The sequence below is a fragment of the Pantherophis guttatus genome, chromosome 7, assembly GCF_059756535.1.
Source record: "Pantherophis guttatus breed Tessera chromosome 7, ASM5975653v1, whole genome shotgun sequence".
Lineage (NCBI taxonomy): Eukaryota > Metazoa > Chordata > Lepidosauria > Squamata > Colubridae > Pantherophis > Pantherophis guttatus.
The window spans coordinates 87,535,588-87,552,586 of record NC_142069.1 but is presented as its reverse complement, the minus strand read 5'-3'; the positions used below and the strand labels follow the sequence as shown (position 1 = coordinate 87,552,586).

The following is a 16,999-nucleotide window of genomic DNA, read 5'->3' as shown; positions in this document are numbered from 1 at the left end:
CACCCCTGGTTAAAACCAATTATTATGCCATTGTCTTTTTTTAAAAATTGTGACCTTCGAAGTAACCTGTGCCGGAACTGTTTTCCCAAACAGAAATTTCCGTGTGATCCGATGGCTTTTTTCCCTCTTGAACAGCTGCTAATCCTTAACATTTCTATCTGTTGGGTATTTATTTCTTCCTTCGTATGCATTTCTGGCAGCCTGCAGATGCTCAAGCCATTTCAGCGCCCCCCAATTTGTGAATTTGTCAACAAGCTGGGGTTGGTTCCCCCCCCCCCCCCGGCCACTCCTTAGAAGATATGGTGGGTTTTCATTGCCTGGCCTTATTGAATTCATAAGGAAACAGATGTTGCTGTGAAAACAGATGTTTGCCTGCACTACAATATACACCCACTTTAACCATCCTTAAGGCAAGCTTCCTACATCTAAATAGGAAGTGGAAACATTTCCTTCGAGAACGTATCAGCAATGGGAGCGAGAGTTCTTTTGTCAGCCTGATCTGTTTTTACAATGTGCAAAATACTTGGTTGGACGGCTTAGAGGCTTACAATCAGCAATAAGGCTAAAGGAAAATAGAATATCTATTAAATATCCAGTATTGATCTCCCTCCCTCCCTCTCTCTCTCATCTACCTACATATCTACTGGTATCTACCTACCTACCATCTATCTATCTATCTATCTATCTATCTATCTATCTATCATCTATATCTATTTCTTATCCCTCTCATCTATATCTATCACCTATCTATCATCTCTCTCATCTTCATCTGGATCTATCATCCATCTATCTAGCTATCATCCATCTTTATCTATCTATCTATCTATCTATCTATCTATCTATCTATCTATCTATCTATCTATCATCTATCTACTCATCCATCCATCCATCCATCCATCCATCCATCCAATCATTTCTCATGTATCTACCTATCTACATACTGGTATCTACCTACCTGATTATCCATCCATCCATCATCTACCTACCTACTTATCTGTATATCTGTTCACCCATCCAGCAGTGGGTTTCAGATTATGTTATCGGTTCGCCCCGCGCACACACGCTCACTTCGCCTGCGCACACACCCAGTTCGTGCACATGCACACCCAATTCGTACGTGCACATACCTTCTGCACATGCTCCCGGTCTTCTGCCCATGCACCCAGCCTCAAAAACGTGCCTAAATAGGGTGGCATAGAGCCGGGAAGAGTGAGCGGGCCCACCCGCGATTTCCGCTACCGGTTTGGGCGAATCGGTCCGAACCGGCTGAATGTCATCTCTGCATCCATCCATCCTCTATATCCTCTCTCTAATCTATCTATGTCTATTTTATTTCTAGGACTCGGTCATGAATTATGCGCCTCAAGCCGTATAAACTGAACAGTCTACTCATTTTCAATAAATGGGATTTACGTTTTTGCTGATTTTACGGGTCAATTCTCAAGGGTTACTCAATATTGTATCCCAGTGCTGCGTGTAAAAAAAAATATGTTATTTTACTTACACTGGGGATATGACTCCGCACGAGGACATTGAACGAATTCCAAAGAATTTCATGTGCCTAAACGCAGCTTAATATTGCTGGGTTTTGCACCGTCGGTTAATACTGTATCATTGTATACATATTACATCAATGTATACATAGTCTTGAAAATCTGTAAGCCACTTATGGATCCACAGGTGCCGTTTAAAAATATTATTTTAAATAATTCGTACTCAAAAGGCACATACCCCAAAATGTGATTGTGGAATAGGGATGGCACCTAGTGACTAGTAAGGCAAATGACAACAGGGAATATCAATGTTTAAAGCACACTTCATTTCCAAAGATTGAGACAGTATGGCTTTTAAGCAAGGATATTTGAGCCGTTCCTTCTCAAGTTGGTATCTGCTCGAACAGATAAAGATGATCCTTGACTTATAAGTTTGCTTAATGAGAGTTCAAAGTTACAACCGCACCGGGAAAAAATGACGTATGACTGTTTTTCACACTGACAACTGTGGCATCCCCCCCGCGGCCTCGTGATTAAAATTCGGATACTTGGCAAGTGGTTCATAGTTATGACGGTTGAGATGGGGGTCACACGATCCCCTTTTTGCGACCTGCAAAATCAGGGGGGAAGATGGATTCGCTGAACAAGTTATTAACCGAGTGACCAGCTCAACAACAGCACCGATTCGCTTAACAACTGCGGGCAAGAAAAGTCATAAACTGGGGCAAAACTCACTTAGCAAAGGCCCCGCTTAACAACAAATTATTTTATACACGTTATTTCCATAGCAAGGAGTGATTACATTGATTACTTGATTAAGAGGAAACAATGTTCTTCTTTGGATATCACTTTGTGCTTGTGAAGGTTAAGAAACAAATGAAACTTTGATCTTGGTTTTGTTGATTAGAAATATTTGGTGTTATGGAAATGGCTAGTTATATGTTAGTGTGTAAAAGCAAAAAGTCGAGGCTGGAGTATGTTATCGCGTACTGTGCTGGGAAGGGTTGGAAGTCAATACCTCCTTTTCTTTTTTCTTCCCCCTTGTATTTCACACCCTTTCTCCCGTCCAGTGGTGGGTTACAAAATTTTTTACTACCGGTTCTGTGGGTGTGGCTTGGTGGGCGTGGCATGACTTGGTGGGCGTGGCAGGGGAAGGATACTGTAATATCTCCATTCCCACCGCACTCCAGGGGAAGGTTACTGCAAAATCCCCATTTCCTCCTGATCAGCTGGGACTTGGGAGGCAGAGAATAGATGGGGGCGGGACCAGTCAGAATTTTTAATACCGGTTCTGTGGGTGTGGCTTGGTGGGCGTGGCATGGCTTGGTGGGCGTGGCAGGGGGAAGAATACTGTAAAATCCCCATTTCCTTCCGATCAGCTGGGACTCGGGACGCAGAGAATAGATGGGGGCAGGGCCAGTCAGAGGTGATATTTACCGGTTCTCCGAACGACTTAAAATATCCGCTACCGGTTCTCCAGAACTGGTCATTCATCAACGGAGGGGATATTTTTGGAAACTGTGATGGACCGAAGTGTGCATCCTACGTTTTTCCTCTTAAACTTTCCAAATAAATAATGGACATCTAAGTTCTTACTTTTTACAGATGACCATGGACCAGGGGTGGGTTCTACTTACCTTTATTACCGGTTCTCAACGGGATCGCGCATGCGCAGATCGCCGATGACATCCTAGGCGATGGGCGGGATCTCCTGCTGGTTTTACTACCGGTTCTTGCGAACCGGTCTGAACCAGGGGCAACCCACCACTGCCGTGGACCAGGGGTGGGTTTCACTCACCTTTACCACCGGTTCGCCCAGCGTGCGTGCTCACTTTGTGTGCCTTCCACGCATGCGCCCGGCCTCGAAAATGTGCCTAAATAGCACAATTTGGAGCCTCACCCGCAATTGCTGCTAAAGTTCACCCGAACTGGTGCGAACTGGCTGAATACCATCTCTGCTGTGGAAGTTGAATAAAATTCACTGACAACCAGAGGAACATAGTGACTGCTTTGCATATCAGTTGAATAGATAAGGCTCAGAATTTAGATTATGGTCCTATACAGTTGGATTGCTCCCGGTTCGCACTGGTTCGCAAGAACCGGTAGTAAAAATTTGTAGTAGTTTGGAGAACTGGTAATAACATTGGCTAGCCACGCCCCCAAACCGGTCCCCGGCCCGGTTGTGCTCGCTTACCCCGCCCACCTCATCAGAGGCTTTTTTTTTTTACTTTTAAAAGCATTTTTTCTACAACCTCTTCGGCCAAAAAAATGCTTTTAAAAGTAAAAAAAAAAAAACTCTGATGATCGCGCGGCTCAGCTGGGATCATCAGAGGCTTTTAAAAGCATTTTTTTCTGCAATCTCTTCAGCCCAAGAGGTTGTAGGAAAAAAAATGCCTTTAAAAGCCTCTGACGATCCCAGCTGAGTTGCCTGATCGTCAGAGGCTTTTAAAACCTCTTAAGGTTGTAGAAAAAATGCTTTTAAAAGTAAAAAAAAAAAAAAAAAAAAAAAAGTTGGCCACCCAGTCACATTACCCACCACCACCACCAAGCCACGGCCACAAAATAAGCCACGCTGACAGAACCGGTAGTAAAAAATTTTAGAACCCACCCCTGGTCCTATATTTACTTATGGCATTAGAGTGTGAAATTAAAAGCCACAGAATTCAATTCAGTCAAATTCATAATTAATTTGCAATATTACTGCAATATTACTGCCCACTAATTTCACTAGTCTTTTTGTCCATTCTCCCATAAATTCAAGAGAGATTTAATGCAAGGCACAAGCCGATACAGGTAATCCTCAACGTACGACCATAATTAAGCCCAACATTTCTGTTGCTAAGTCAGACAATTGAATTTTGCCCCATTTTAGAACTTTGCCAGAGTTGTTAAATGAATCTGGCTTCCCCATTGGCTTTGCTTGTCAGGAAGTTGCAAAAGGAGGTCACAATATCCGGGGACATTGCAACTGTCATAAATAGGAGTCAGTTTCCAAGTGCCTGAATTTTAATCACGTGACCATAGGGATGCTGCAACTGTCATAAGTGTGAAAAACGGTCATAAATCCCCCTTTGTAGTGCCGTTGTAACTTCAAACGGCCACTAACTGAACTGTTGTTAAGTCGAGGACTACCTGTATATACCAGCCTACAAAAATATGGAGAGGTGGTGAAGATATCGACGGCGATCTTGGAGCTTCAAGATCATCCGCCGTACCGTTGCGACGCCAGCGACGCCATCGTAATCCATTCGGAGGGTACCTTAAAACTCAAGTAAATTAACAATAACCATGATGGATTCTTCAGCTTGTTAAGTACCCCTAAGGCTGTCAATCACTCTCCACAAGTTACAATGCAACGAGCCCACGATTCTTTGATCGGGCCGTTTTTGTTTTCCGGAAAGAGTTTGACAATAAGCGATAACGCTAAAAGGTTTTTCCACATTGGTTTAAACAGCCCATTTGTCGATCGGTATACATGCTATGCTCCCAGGACGAGATTTTTAATTTCCTTTCTTGTGCATTAATTCTCCATTTCTTGGGATTTTAAAACTTGACATTTTAAAAACATGGGGGGAGATTAAAAACAAACAAACAAAAAAACCCCCCACACCTCGCACCCTATTTTAAAAACAGAATTTTTACAGCTTCTGAGTTTCGGTTTGCAAAATTTCCCCGCTCTGCTGCCTATGAAAAATACACCTTTTCCCAATTACATTCCCTTTGAAGGTTATCATTTATGAATAGACTCTGCAGTGCTCCGGGAATGTAGAGTTGATAGTTTTCACGATTTAATTGCAGTTTCTGAATTACAAGTTCTCTTTTCCAACAACAATCCGGTTCTCGTTCCGGGAAGTCGGACTTTAAAATTAAAGGATCATCTCGGCTACTTTTTTCGAATCCTTGAAAAGGACAAAACAAGTCGCAGCGAGGAGTTGATCGCTTTCCCCTTCTTTCGTTGCTGAAAAAAAAAATGGCTCGTTTTTTCCCTTCCATGTCTTTTAACGTATTGCACAATCTTTTTTGCTTATAAAAATGTCTTTTCGCGTCAAGACAGAAAGACCAGAGTTTCTGAAGAGAAAGGCTACTGTGTAGCATCTTCGGTTGCTAGAGGTTCGGGGTCATTTCGTTGACTATCTGGAAGTTGAACCTGTCAGAGGAAAAAAAAAAGTCAGCAGAAAAATAATTTTTCCCCTCCCTTTGTGCATTTCGGCTCGTTGTGGCTCTTCTAGAGAAAAATCATAACACAGATTTATTTGGGAAGAGTTAAGACAGTTTGGCCTAGTGGTTAAGGCTCCAGATTAGAAAGCTGGAGACGGTGAGTTCTAGTTCTGCCTGCGCCATGAAAACCAGATGGGTGACTTTGAGCCAATCACCAGCAGACTGTGAGTTCTAGTCTCGCCTCAGGCATGAAAGCTGGCTAAGTGACTTTAAGCCAATCACCGGGAGACTGTGAGTTCTAGTCCCGCCTTACCATAAAAGCTGGCTGGGTGATTATAGGCCCGTGATGGCGAACCTATGGCACGCGTGCCACAGGTGGCACACGGAGCCATATTAGTGGGCACGCCAGCTCAGCTCTGGGGCGCATGCGCGCACCGGCCAGCTGACTTTCAGGCCTTCTGGGCCCACCAGAAGTAGGGAAACAGGCTGTTTCCTGCCTCTGGAGGCCCTGGGGGGTGGGTGGGAAGGCCCGTTTTTCTTTCTTACCTGGCTCCAGATCCTCTCTATTTATCTGGGAAGGGCGAAAACAGCCTTTCCCACTCCCTTGGAGGGCCTACGGAGGCTGAAAGGGCCCATTTCCCGACTCCCGGTGGAACAGGAAGTGATGTTTTTTGCTGTCCCCAGCCTCCAGAGACTCCTAGGCTCTGGAGGCTGGGGACAGCAAAAAAGTCACTTCCTGTCCCACTGGGAGTTGGGAAATAGGCCGTTTCAGGCCTTTGGAGGGCCTCCGAAGGGCCTCAGAGAGAGTGAGAAAGGCTGTTTTTGCCCTTCCCAGATAAATAGAGAGGATCTGGAACTAGGTAAGAAAGAAAAACGGGCCTACCAGGCCATCATGTGCCAGGAGCGGGGGGGTTTGCACGTGCATGCGCATGTGCGCGCATGACCCTCCCCCACCCCCTCTCCTGGCACGCAATGGCAAAAAGGTTAGCCATCACTATTATAGGCCAATCACCAGGAGACTGTGAGTTCTAGTCCTGCCTTACCATAAAAGCTGGGTGGGTGATTATAGACCAATCACCAGGAGACTGAGAGTTCTAGTCCCGCCTTACCATAAAAGCTGGCTCGGTGATTATAGGCCAATCACCAGGAGACTGAGAGTTCTAGTCCCGCCTTAGCCATAAAAGCTGGCTGGGTGATTTTAGGCCAATCATCAGGAGACAGTGAGTTCTAGTCCCGCCTTAGCCATGAAAACCATCTGGGTAACTTTGGGCCAGTCACTCTCACTCAGCCCAACTCACCTCACAGGTTTCTTGTTGTGGGGAAAATAGGAGGAGGAGGAGGAGGAGGAAGGTGTGTTGGATGTGTTCGCCGCCTTGAGTTATTCGTAAAAATAATAAAGGCAGGATGCAAATCAATTAAAATAAAATAAAATAAAATAAAAAAATAAAAGACGTATCACAGATTTTGTCACAATCGCAGTATCACCTCTAATGTTTATTCACTGCGTTCACTGCCTTAATGGATTGTCTAAGAGCACTGGATCCAGTGAGATGCTAGTTTCAGTAGACAATTCAGGAATCAGGATTTTTTTTTTAAAATTTGATTTAATTTAATTTAATTTTTTTTTATTTGATTTATATGCCGCCCTTCTCCGGAGACTCAAGGCGGCTTACAATGAGTTAAGCAATATTTAATACACTGACATGTCTTTGGTCTATTCTGTGACTTTCCCCTCCTCTTAACTTTCTTTGCCTTGGCTTAATATTGTCACTAATTTTGGAAGAAGAATTATACCCAAGCAGCCCCTTCAAATAATCAAGGCCTAATATTTGAGGGGCTGCCACAAAGACTTATTTCCCAAAGCACCTGAGGGCAGGACGAGAAGCAATGGATGGACACTAATCAAAGAGAGAAGCAACCTGGAAGCTTCCTAACAGTGAAGACAATTAAACAGTGGAACAGCTGGCCACCAGAAGTTGTGGGTGCTTCATCAGTGGAGGATTTTAAGAAGAGATTGGACAACCATTTGTCTGAAATGGATTTCAGGGTTTCCTGCCTGAGTATGGGGTTGGACTAGAAGACCTCCAAGGTCCCTTCCAACTCTGTTATTCTATTCTGTTCTGTTCTGTTCTGTTCTACTCTACTCTACTCTCTATTCCATTCCATATTTTCTTCTTTTCTTTTCTTTTCTTTTCTTTTCTTTTCTTTTCTTTTCTTTTCTTTTCTTTTCTTTTCTTTTCTTTTCTTTTCTATTCTATTCTATTCTATTCTATTCTATTCTATTCCATTCCATTCCACTCTATTCTCTATTCCATTCCATATTCTATTCTATTCTATTCTATTCTATTCTATTCTATTCTATTCTATTCTATTCTATTCTATTCTATTCTATTCTACTCTACTCAATTCTATTCTCTATTCCATTCGTCCATATTTTCTATTCTATTCTATTCTATTCTATTCTATTCTATTCTATTCTATTCTATTCTATTCTATTCTATTCTATTCTATTCTATTCCATTCTATTCCATTCTACTCTATTCTCTATTCTCTATTCCATTCCATATTCTATTCTATTCTATTCTATTCAATTCTATTCTCTATTCCATTCGTCCATATTTTCTATTCTATTCTATTCTATTCTATTCTATTCTATTCTATTCTATTCTATTCTATTCTATTCTATTCTATTCTATTCTATTCCACTCTACTCTATTCTCTATTCCATTCCATATTCTATTCTATTCTATTCCATTCCATATTTTCTATTCCATTCCATTCCATTCCATTCCATTCCATTCCATTCCATTCCATATTTTCTCTTCTCTTCTCTTCTACCCGAGTTCTATTATTGCCTTATTCTATTGTCTATCTGACGATTACGTCTACGCATTTGTATTACATGAGATACCAACAACATACTATGAGGTGGATTCACAATTAATTAAGGCAGTTGGGGAGACAGAATTAGGTGTCCCCCCCCTTCAGCTATTCACCTAGGGTGACTAGGTGGCTCAGTGGCTAAGACACTTGAGCTTGTCGATCAGAAAGGTCGGCAGTTCAGCGGTTCGAATCCCTAGCCCCCTGTGTGAGCACGGGGTTGGACTAGATGACCTCCAAGGTCCCTTCCAACTCTGTTACTGTTTATCTTTTGATGGCTAGGTATTCTTTTCAACAGCCACAGAAACTAGGACCTGAAATAACGGCGGTTACTATCTATTTATTTATTTACTAGATTTATACAGATATAATAAATATGTACTATTTATTTACCTATCTGGCTTTCGTTTAAATATGAGGAACAACTTTCTAATGGCCAGGAGTCTCCAACGGTCAGAAGAACGTCCCCAAAAGTGCTTTTTCCAAAAAGGCAACTGGATTTTCGTTTTCCCTTGAAGACGTTTCGCTTCTGGTCCAAGAAGCTTCTTCAATTCTTCGGAAGACGCTTCTTGGACGGGAAGCAAAATGTCTTCAAGGGAAAACGAAAGTCCAGTTGCCTTTTTGGAAAAAGCACACATTTGGGACAACCATGTCCTGGATGACTGAGAATCTTCCCATGGACAATCAAGTGGAACCGTCTACTCATAGAAGTTCTGAGTTTTTCTACCTCTGGAGGTTTTTAAGAAGAGGCTGGACACAATCTTCCCATGGGTAGCTCAACTGGGTTTTTTGCAGATTACGGAGGGCTGGATGAGATGATCCGTTCATTTCCTAACAGCTCGGTAATTCCCAATGTCAACTCCCACAATTCTTCCCCAAAAGGCTTGAGAGATGGTTAGTTATGGTGTCGTTACACGGAAGATCCCTGAGAATTGGGATGGGCTATCTACCCTCGGAAAAGCTGTGCTCCGTTAGATTTCCAAGGATCCTTCTCTTCGTTGGATTATAACCTTATTCTGTTCCATTGGTTCTGTGAGGAAGGAAAGAAAAAGGAAAGCAGAGGAAGGAAAGGAAATGGAAGGAAAGGGAAGAAGGGGAAGGGAAGGAAAGGAAAGGAAAGAAGGGGAAGGGAAGGGAGGGGAAGGGAAGGGAAGGAAAGGAAAGAAGGGGAAGGGAAGGGAAGGGAGGGGAAGGGAAGGAAAGGAAAGGAAAGAAGGAAGGGAAGGGAGGGGAAGGGAAGGAAAGGAAAGAAGGGGAACAGAAGGGAAGGAAAGGGAAGGAAAGAAGGGGAAGGGAAGGGTTAGGAAAGGAAAGAAGGGGAAGGGAAGGGGAAGGAAAGGGAAGGAAAGAAGGGGAAAGGAAGGGGAAGGGAAGGAAAGGAAAGAAGGGGAAGGGAAGGGAAGGGAGGGGAAGGGAAGGAAAGGAAAGGAAAGAAGGAAGGGAAGGGAAGGGAAGGGAGGGGAAGGGATGGAAAGGAAAGGAAAGAAGGAAGGGAAGGGAAGGGAGGGGAAGGGATGGAAAGGAAAGGAAAGAAGGGGAACAGAAGGGAAGGAAAGGAAAGGGAAGGGAAGGTTTAGGAAAGGAAAGAAGGGGAAGGGAAGGGGAAGGGGAAGGAAAGGGAAGGAAAGGAAAGAAGGGGAAGGGAAGGAAAGGAAAGAAGGAAGGGAAGGGAAGGGAGGGGAAGGAAAGGAAAGAAGGGGAACAGAAGGGAAGGAAAGGGAAGGGAAGAAGGGGAAGGGAAGGGTTAGGAAAGGAAAGAAGGGGAAGGGAAGGGGAAGGAAAGGAAAGGAAAGGAAAGGAAAGGAAAGGAAAGGAAAGGAAAGGAAAGGAAAGGAAAGGAAAGGAAAGGAAAGGAAAAGTCCTGTCTAAACCTAATTGTAAACGAAGACCTATCTGGAGTCCTTGGTGGTCTCCGAGCCTGGTTGTTTGCTTACAGACATCTCATGACCCAACTAGGGAATGTCATCAACACTACAAAAAAGATGTTGAGACTCTTAAAAAGAGTGCAGAGAAGAGCAACCAAGATGATTAGGGGACTGGAGGCTAAAACATACGATGAACGGTTGCAGGAACTGGGCCTGGCTAGTCTAATGAAGAGAAGGACCAGGGGAGACATGAGAGCAGGCTTCCACTACTTGAGGGGCTGCCACAGAGAGGAGGAAGGGGGTCAAGCTATTCTCCAAGGCACCCGAAGGCCAGACAAGGAATAATGGATGGAAACTGACCAAGGAGAGATTCAACCTGGAAATAAGGAGACATTTTCTGACAGTGAGAACAATCAACCCATGGAACAGAAGTGGCCTTCGGAAGTTGTGGGAGCTTCATCACTGGAAGCTTTCAAGAAGAGACGGGACTGCCCTCTGTCAGAAATGGTGTAGGGTCTCCTGTTTGGACAGGAGGTGGGGTTGGACTAGATGATCTATGAGGTCCCTTCCAACTCTGTTAAAAAGATGTCTGACTGAGATATCTCACACTGATGATGTTTCCTAGTTGGGTCTTGAAACGTCTGTGAGAAAACAAGCAAGCTCAAGAAAGTCCCAAGGAGATCACAGTTCAACCTTGAGCTACCCTTATTCTCTTCTACGAGAGCCCAGGTGTTACTCAGAATATACTTACAGGTGTAGATTTAGAAGACTTCAGTCTGAAACGGCAACAGATAATTTCCACTATGAATCTTCCAACGCTGTGTAAGATGCCTACGGTAAGAGAACAAATCGAATATTTGGTTACGCCTGGTGTCAGACTTCGATGCTATCTCAAAATTAAATGAATTTCCAAACTGCCAATCTTTAAGGAAATCTTTTCTTTAATTGAGCACAGCCACCAGATCGTGACTCGATGTGGACAAGACTGACCTTTTGCCCCCCAATCCCTCCCTTTCCGATCCCCAAATCTCTGCTTCTCATTGGCTATCTTCCAAGTCATTCTTCAGACTTCTTGTCATTTCCCAGGAATGTCTCCCCCCTTCATTTCCACGACAACCGGATATCAAAGGGATTTAGCAGGCAGAAGTTCAGAGCTTATCTCTCTCTCTCTCTCTCTCTCTCTGCTCTCTATGCCAGCGTCGAAACGCTGACACCTGGTTTATTCTATTGGATAGTGGAACGTGGTTAGGCGTTCGTTATCCATTGTGTGAAACGATCGTGTCGAGAGCGATTTATTATTATTTATTTATTTATTTATTTATTTATTTATTTATTATTCAAATTTCTATACCGCCCTTCTCCTTTCGGACTCAGGGCAGTGAACAGCCAAAATAAAACATTTATACATAAAGTACGATTAAAAATAGATTTAAAATAATTAAATTTGGCCCATAGTTTAAAATTTATCAATTTAAAATCCATATCAAAATTTAAAATCAACCATAAAATCATAAAATCAAGAGAGACCGGCTAACTGAAAGAGATGAGTTTTTAGGGCCCGACGAAAAGTCCGGAGGTCGGAGATCACTCGTATCTCTGGGGGTAGATTGTTCCAAAGGGTAGGTGCCACCACAGAGAAGGCTCTCCTCCTGGGGGTCGCCAGCCGGCATTGTCTCACAATGGGCAGAAAAGCCAAAGCAATCTTAACTTTCGGACAAGGGCTTCTTTTGGGGTACGCAAGTTACAGACCCCCTCCCGCCCCCCAAAGTATAAATCTGTAATCTGGATGGAGTTTCCCCGTTCTAGTCCAGTGATGGGCCCAAAGCACGTGCGCAAATGCACCCGCGCATGCCAGAACCCCCAAAATGCAATGTGAATGCCCCCTCGTGCATGCGTCCTGCCCCCATGCATACACGCACATCCCCTGCACATGCGCCCTGCCCGCGCCCCATTTTGGCCCTGGAAAGCCATCTGCGCCAGCCTATCTATCTTATCTGTAATAGATCGGAATGCATTTACCTGTAGTAGAAAAAATTCCTCCAACTATACCACAGAGTCTCACTATAAACTGCCAGAAGGGCATGTGTTCCTCGGTCACTGTCACCATCAGGGAACTGATATCATATTTCATGAAAATTCCAGAAACTCCGTGGCTTCCGGCTGCGTGATTGATCACACGTTCCTGAGGAAAAGCAGCAATAAGGGAAAACTGAATCGAGGTGTTTTGGCCTAAGGCTTCCCCAGCAGCACGAAGCGGAGTCCTCGTCCCGACAAAAAAAACAAAACCCTTTTATTTAATTCACAGTGAATTCCTCTCCAGCAAAGTCTTTCCTCTCCCGCAGTCTTTCAAGATAGTTCACAATTACCGAACTTTATCAGGCTTGGAGAGTGGCCAGGCCGAGATCTTTCAGAAGCCGAAATACTTGGCAAGAATGCAGGAATGAACTAATTGTCTCCTGCAAACCCCACTCCCCTTTCGCTCCTCTTTTATTCCCTCTGGGAGGGGCCCTTCATCGTCCATCTGTGGCTTTACTCCTGAGTCGCCCCTTCTTCTTTAGCTGTTCTCTTCGTCTGGCAACTCTGTGCACGCGCACAATGGGAACAGGCTCCAGCTATTCGTCTGCCTCACTGCTGTCCGACTCCAAAGGCAGCTGATAACTGTCAGATGGCCCTGATCCCCCCTCTGCCTCTGACGCAGAGCCCTCATCAGAGCCTTCCGCAGATTCCAGGATTGGCCCATGTTCCTCCCCAACCTCCTCACTGTCCGAATCTGCTGCCAGATCACAAGGAAAGTTTTGCAAATGAAGACTCTGATTTACTTACACAAGACGGTAAAAACAGAAACAGCCCGTTTGCCAACTTCCGGTGGGACTGGAAAGGCTCTGGAGCCTGGGGAGAGCAAAAAACAGGCCTTCTGGTCCCACCGGAAGTGGGCAAACAGGCCATTTCTGGCCTCTGGAGGGCCTGGAGGGGCGGGCCGTTTTTGCCCTCCCTAAACTCCTAGAAAGGCTCTGGAGCCTGGGAAGAGAGAAAAACAGGCCTACCGGGCCCAATGTGCCATCACGTGCCAGGAGAGGGAGGGGAAGTGGGGGAGGAGTCACACGCGCATGCACAGGGGTGGGGCACATAGAATTATGGGTGTGGGCACACATGCACGTGGCCCCCCCTCTACCCGTTCCTGGCACGCGATGGCAAAAAAGTTAGCCGTCACTGGTCTACGGCAATCTTTACAGCCAGGAAGAGGACGCATGGAGGCCGAAGGGTGGGGGACAGCGGGTGGGCAGGGTATAAGAGTATAAGACGCAAATTTTCAGCTTCTTTTGGGGGGGGCGAAAGTACGCCGAAAAATACGGTATTTAACATTTATTTCAGAAGAGTTGGCACATATTAAGGAATGTTAGGAAAAAGAAAAGAAAAGAAAAGAAATTGAACTATAGAGATACATGTGCAATCTGTTTATTGCAAGGGCATGCATTCTATTCTTTTTATCATAAAGGGATACAACGGAAGAAAACAGCACCTACAGTTCACGCAAACAAAATGCTTCGGAAAAGCAAGAAAATTCATAGCTTTCCACCAAGTGCCCTTTTCAGGGGGTTGGAATAGATGACCCCCCCCACCCCCCAAGATCCCTTCCAACTCTGTTACTGTTACCCGAGATCAGGACTTACCCTTTCGGTTACTGCAAACTGGTGCGTTTCTGCGGAAATTTTGTGCGTTTGAAGTTTTGTCGGCACCACTGTAACGAAGTACTGGAACATCTGATTGTCTGCAGAAACACACACGCACCCCGCCAGAAAGGAAAAAAACAACAACAACAGTTAAAATTCATCACACGGGAAAACAACGGTCTCAGAACAAGCCTCGTTGGTTCGATTATTAGATGGAGATTTCGTCATCTGAAATATTTGTTTAGATACTTTTCACGTTAAATAAGGATGAGAAAGTTTATAATTATTTGTAGACCTGTCGTGTAAGGGGAGGGGAATTTCTTGGGGTTTCCCCCCCCCCCTTTCCAGCATTCAGCCAAGGTGTGCATTATTTGTTGTGGTCCACCGGCGGCCAGCAGAGTCGGACAATGAGGTTGGGGAGGAACATGGGCCAGTCCTGAAGGCTGGGGAAAGCTCGGACGAGGGCTCTGCGTCGGTGGCAGAGAGGGAGATAGACAGCAGTGAGGCAGAGGAACAGCTGGAGCCCGTTCCCAGTGTGCGCATACGCAGAGCTTCCAGAAGACAAGAACAACTCAGAAAACAGGGTCGACTCGGGAGTAAAGCCACACCTTGGAGGTGATCGGCCCCTCCCATAGGAAACAAAAGAGGAGCGAACGGGGAGGGGGCTTTTGCAGGAAACAATTCGTTCGTTCGTTCGTTTCAAGAGTGGAAAGTTCTGTTTGTGACTCTGTGCCAAGTTTTGCCTTGCCCTGCATTTGGAAACTAGTTACAAAAGGGATTTTGCTGGGACCATGACTCTGCTTCATGCATTTTAAGGAAGCCTAGATCAGAACAAATGTTAGATTAATCTGGTGTTTGGGGTTTTTTTGTTCTCTTTTTGGTACACAATTCTTTTTTTGCTTTTGTTAATGTTCAATATTTTTTTCTGTTTGTTTCATACTTTATTCTTGTGCTAAAACATACATACATACATATATACATATACATATACTACACACACTCTATTATATTACAGTAATGTACTGTAATATAATTTTTTTGAATTTTTTTACTACCGGTTCTGTGGGTGTGGCTTGGTGGGCATGGCAGGGGACGGATACTGTAAAATCTCCATTCCCACCCCGCTCCAGGGGAAAGTTACTGCAAAATCCCCATTTCCTCCCGATCAGCTGGGACTTGGGAGGCAGAAAATAGATATGGGTGGGGCCAGTCAGAATTTTTACTACCGGTTCTCCGAACTATTCAAAATTTCCGCTACCGGTTCTCCAGAACTGGTCAGAACCCGCTGAAACCCATCTCTGTTTATAGCATATTATATTATAGTATAGCATATATCCGTGATGGCGAACCTATGGCACACATGCCAGAGATGGCACACAGAGCATGCATGCCGTCGCCAGCTGCTCTTCTGGTTTCCAGCGTGCACATGCGCACTGGTCCTCTTCGCAGGTGCCGGAAAAAAGCCTGGAAATGGCCCAGAAAAACGGCTCCAAAAAGGCCAAAAAACCAGGCCGTTTTGGGGGCCATTTTCTGGCTGTTCTAGGGCTAAAAAAGGCCTGAAAATGGCCCAAAAAACAGCCAAACAACAAGCATCGCTGGTCTTCGGGTTTCCGGCCCTCTGGCGTGCACACATGCACATGCGTTCCGGTTTGGGCACGGTGCCAAAAAGGTTCACCATCATTGGCATATATTATATACTTATACATATACACACACATATATAAATTAAGCCTATGCCAGTGATGGCTAACCTTTTTGCCATCACATGCCAGGAGCGGGGGGAGTGCGAGTTGCGCATGAGCATGCCCACACCCATAATTCTATGCACCCTGCCCCCACGCATGTGCACGCAACCCACCCCCACCCGCTCCTGGCACACGATGGCCCAGTGGGCCCGTTTTTCTCTCTCCCCAGGCTCCAGAGCCTAGAGTCTGGGGAGGGCAAAAACAGCCTTCCCCACCCCTCTGGAGGTTGAAAATGGCCCGGTGGGGCCGTTTTCGCCCTCCCCAGACTCCTAGAAAGGCTCTGGAGCCTGGGAAGAGAGAAAAACGGGCCTTCCCCACCACCCTGAGGCCCTCCGGAGCAGGAAACAGCCTGTTTCCCTACTTCTGGTGGGCCCAGAAGGCCCGAAAATCAGCTGGTGCTCACGTGCCCACCAATATGGCTACATGTGTCACCTGTGGCACACGTGCCATAGGTTCGCCATCACGGGCCTATGCCGTTGGCTTAATTAAGTTTTAAAGCAATATTTAAACATGAGGTAAACTCATTTACCCATAATTAAAATGGAATCACTGCTTCGTAAATCTCTCGTTATCTATTTCCTTGTGCTTAGACAAAAGGCTCAACACCCCACGTATGCTAATTTATCTTTATGTAAATATATTAATACTTCGGTGGAAGGGAGAGATGTTCCACAGAAAATGTACCATCATCCCCGAGGCTAAATTCCATTAAAAAAAATGACATCTTTATTTATGAAACATATTACACTACCAATTATTATTATAATTGTTGAGATCTCAGCGGAGGTGTGATTAACACATCGGCAGAGTCGTTAAAAATTCCGCGGAAATGATGCAATAAACACCATTCAAGGAAATCCAAAAGAGAATTGTAATCCAAGCGGAAAACCAAACAAAGCTGTTGTGATTTTTTTTTTTCCCCCCAGATAAATAAAACCCACTTACGATCTGATGCAATCTTTTCGGTGCCGTCTAAAGGATTAATAATGCCTGGAATAAGCTCTCCAAAAGATAAGTGATCTATCCTATGGGAGAAATTATATGCTGGAAGACACAACGGGAAAAACACCGGCTTAATATCGTAATTTTAGCTACAGGCACATATACAGTAGTGGCCAAAATTGTGGAAACCTTTTGGGGAAAGTGTAATTTTGAGGTTTGATGGCTAATAACACCACTTTTTTTAT

General features: G+C 44.6%; 1 protein-coding gene across 2 annotated transcripts in view; it reads right to left on the bottom strand.

Moving 5' to 3' along the window:
* Positions 1–4,979: 4,979 nt before the first annotated feature.
* Positions 4,980–16,999, bottom strand: part of ERGIC2 (ERGIC and golgi 2) — a 60,477-nt gene continuing 48,457 nt past the window's right edge. For both annotated transcript variants that reach the window (XM_087873377.1, XM_034433612.2), the window contains 5 exons: positions 16,758–16,856; positions 14,068–14,165; positions 12,416–12,578; positions 11,148–11,227; positions 4,980–5,640 (listed from right to left, as the gene is read on the bottom strand). In XM_087873377.1, coding sequence (XP_087729503.1) covers positions 5,575–5,640; positions 11,148–11,227; positions 12,416–12,578; positions 14,068–14,165; positions 16,758–16,856 — 506 coding nt within the window. In that variant the 3' untranslated portion in view covers positions 4,980–5,574. The remainder of the gene's footprint in view (positions 5,641–11,147; positions 11,228–12,415; positions 12,579–14,067; positions 14,166–16,757; positions 16,857–16,999) is intronic.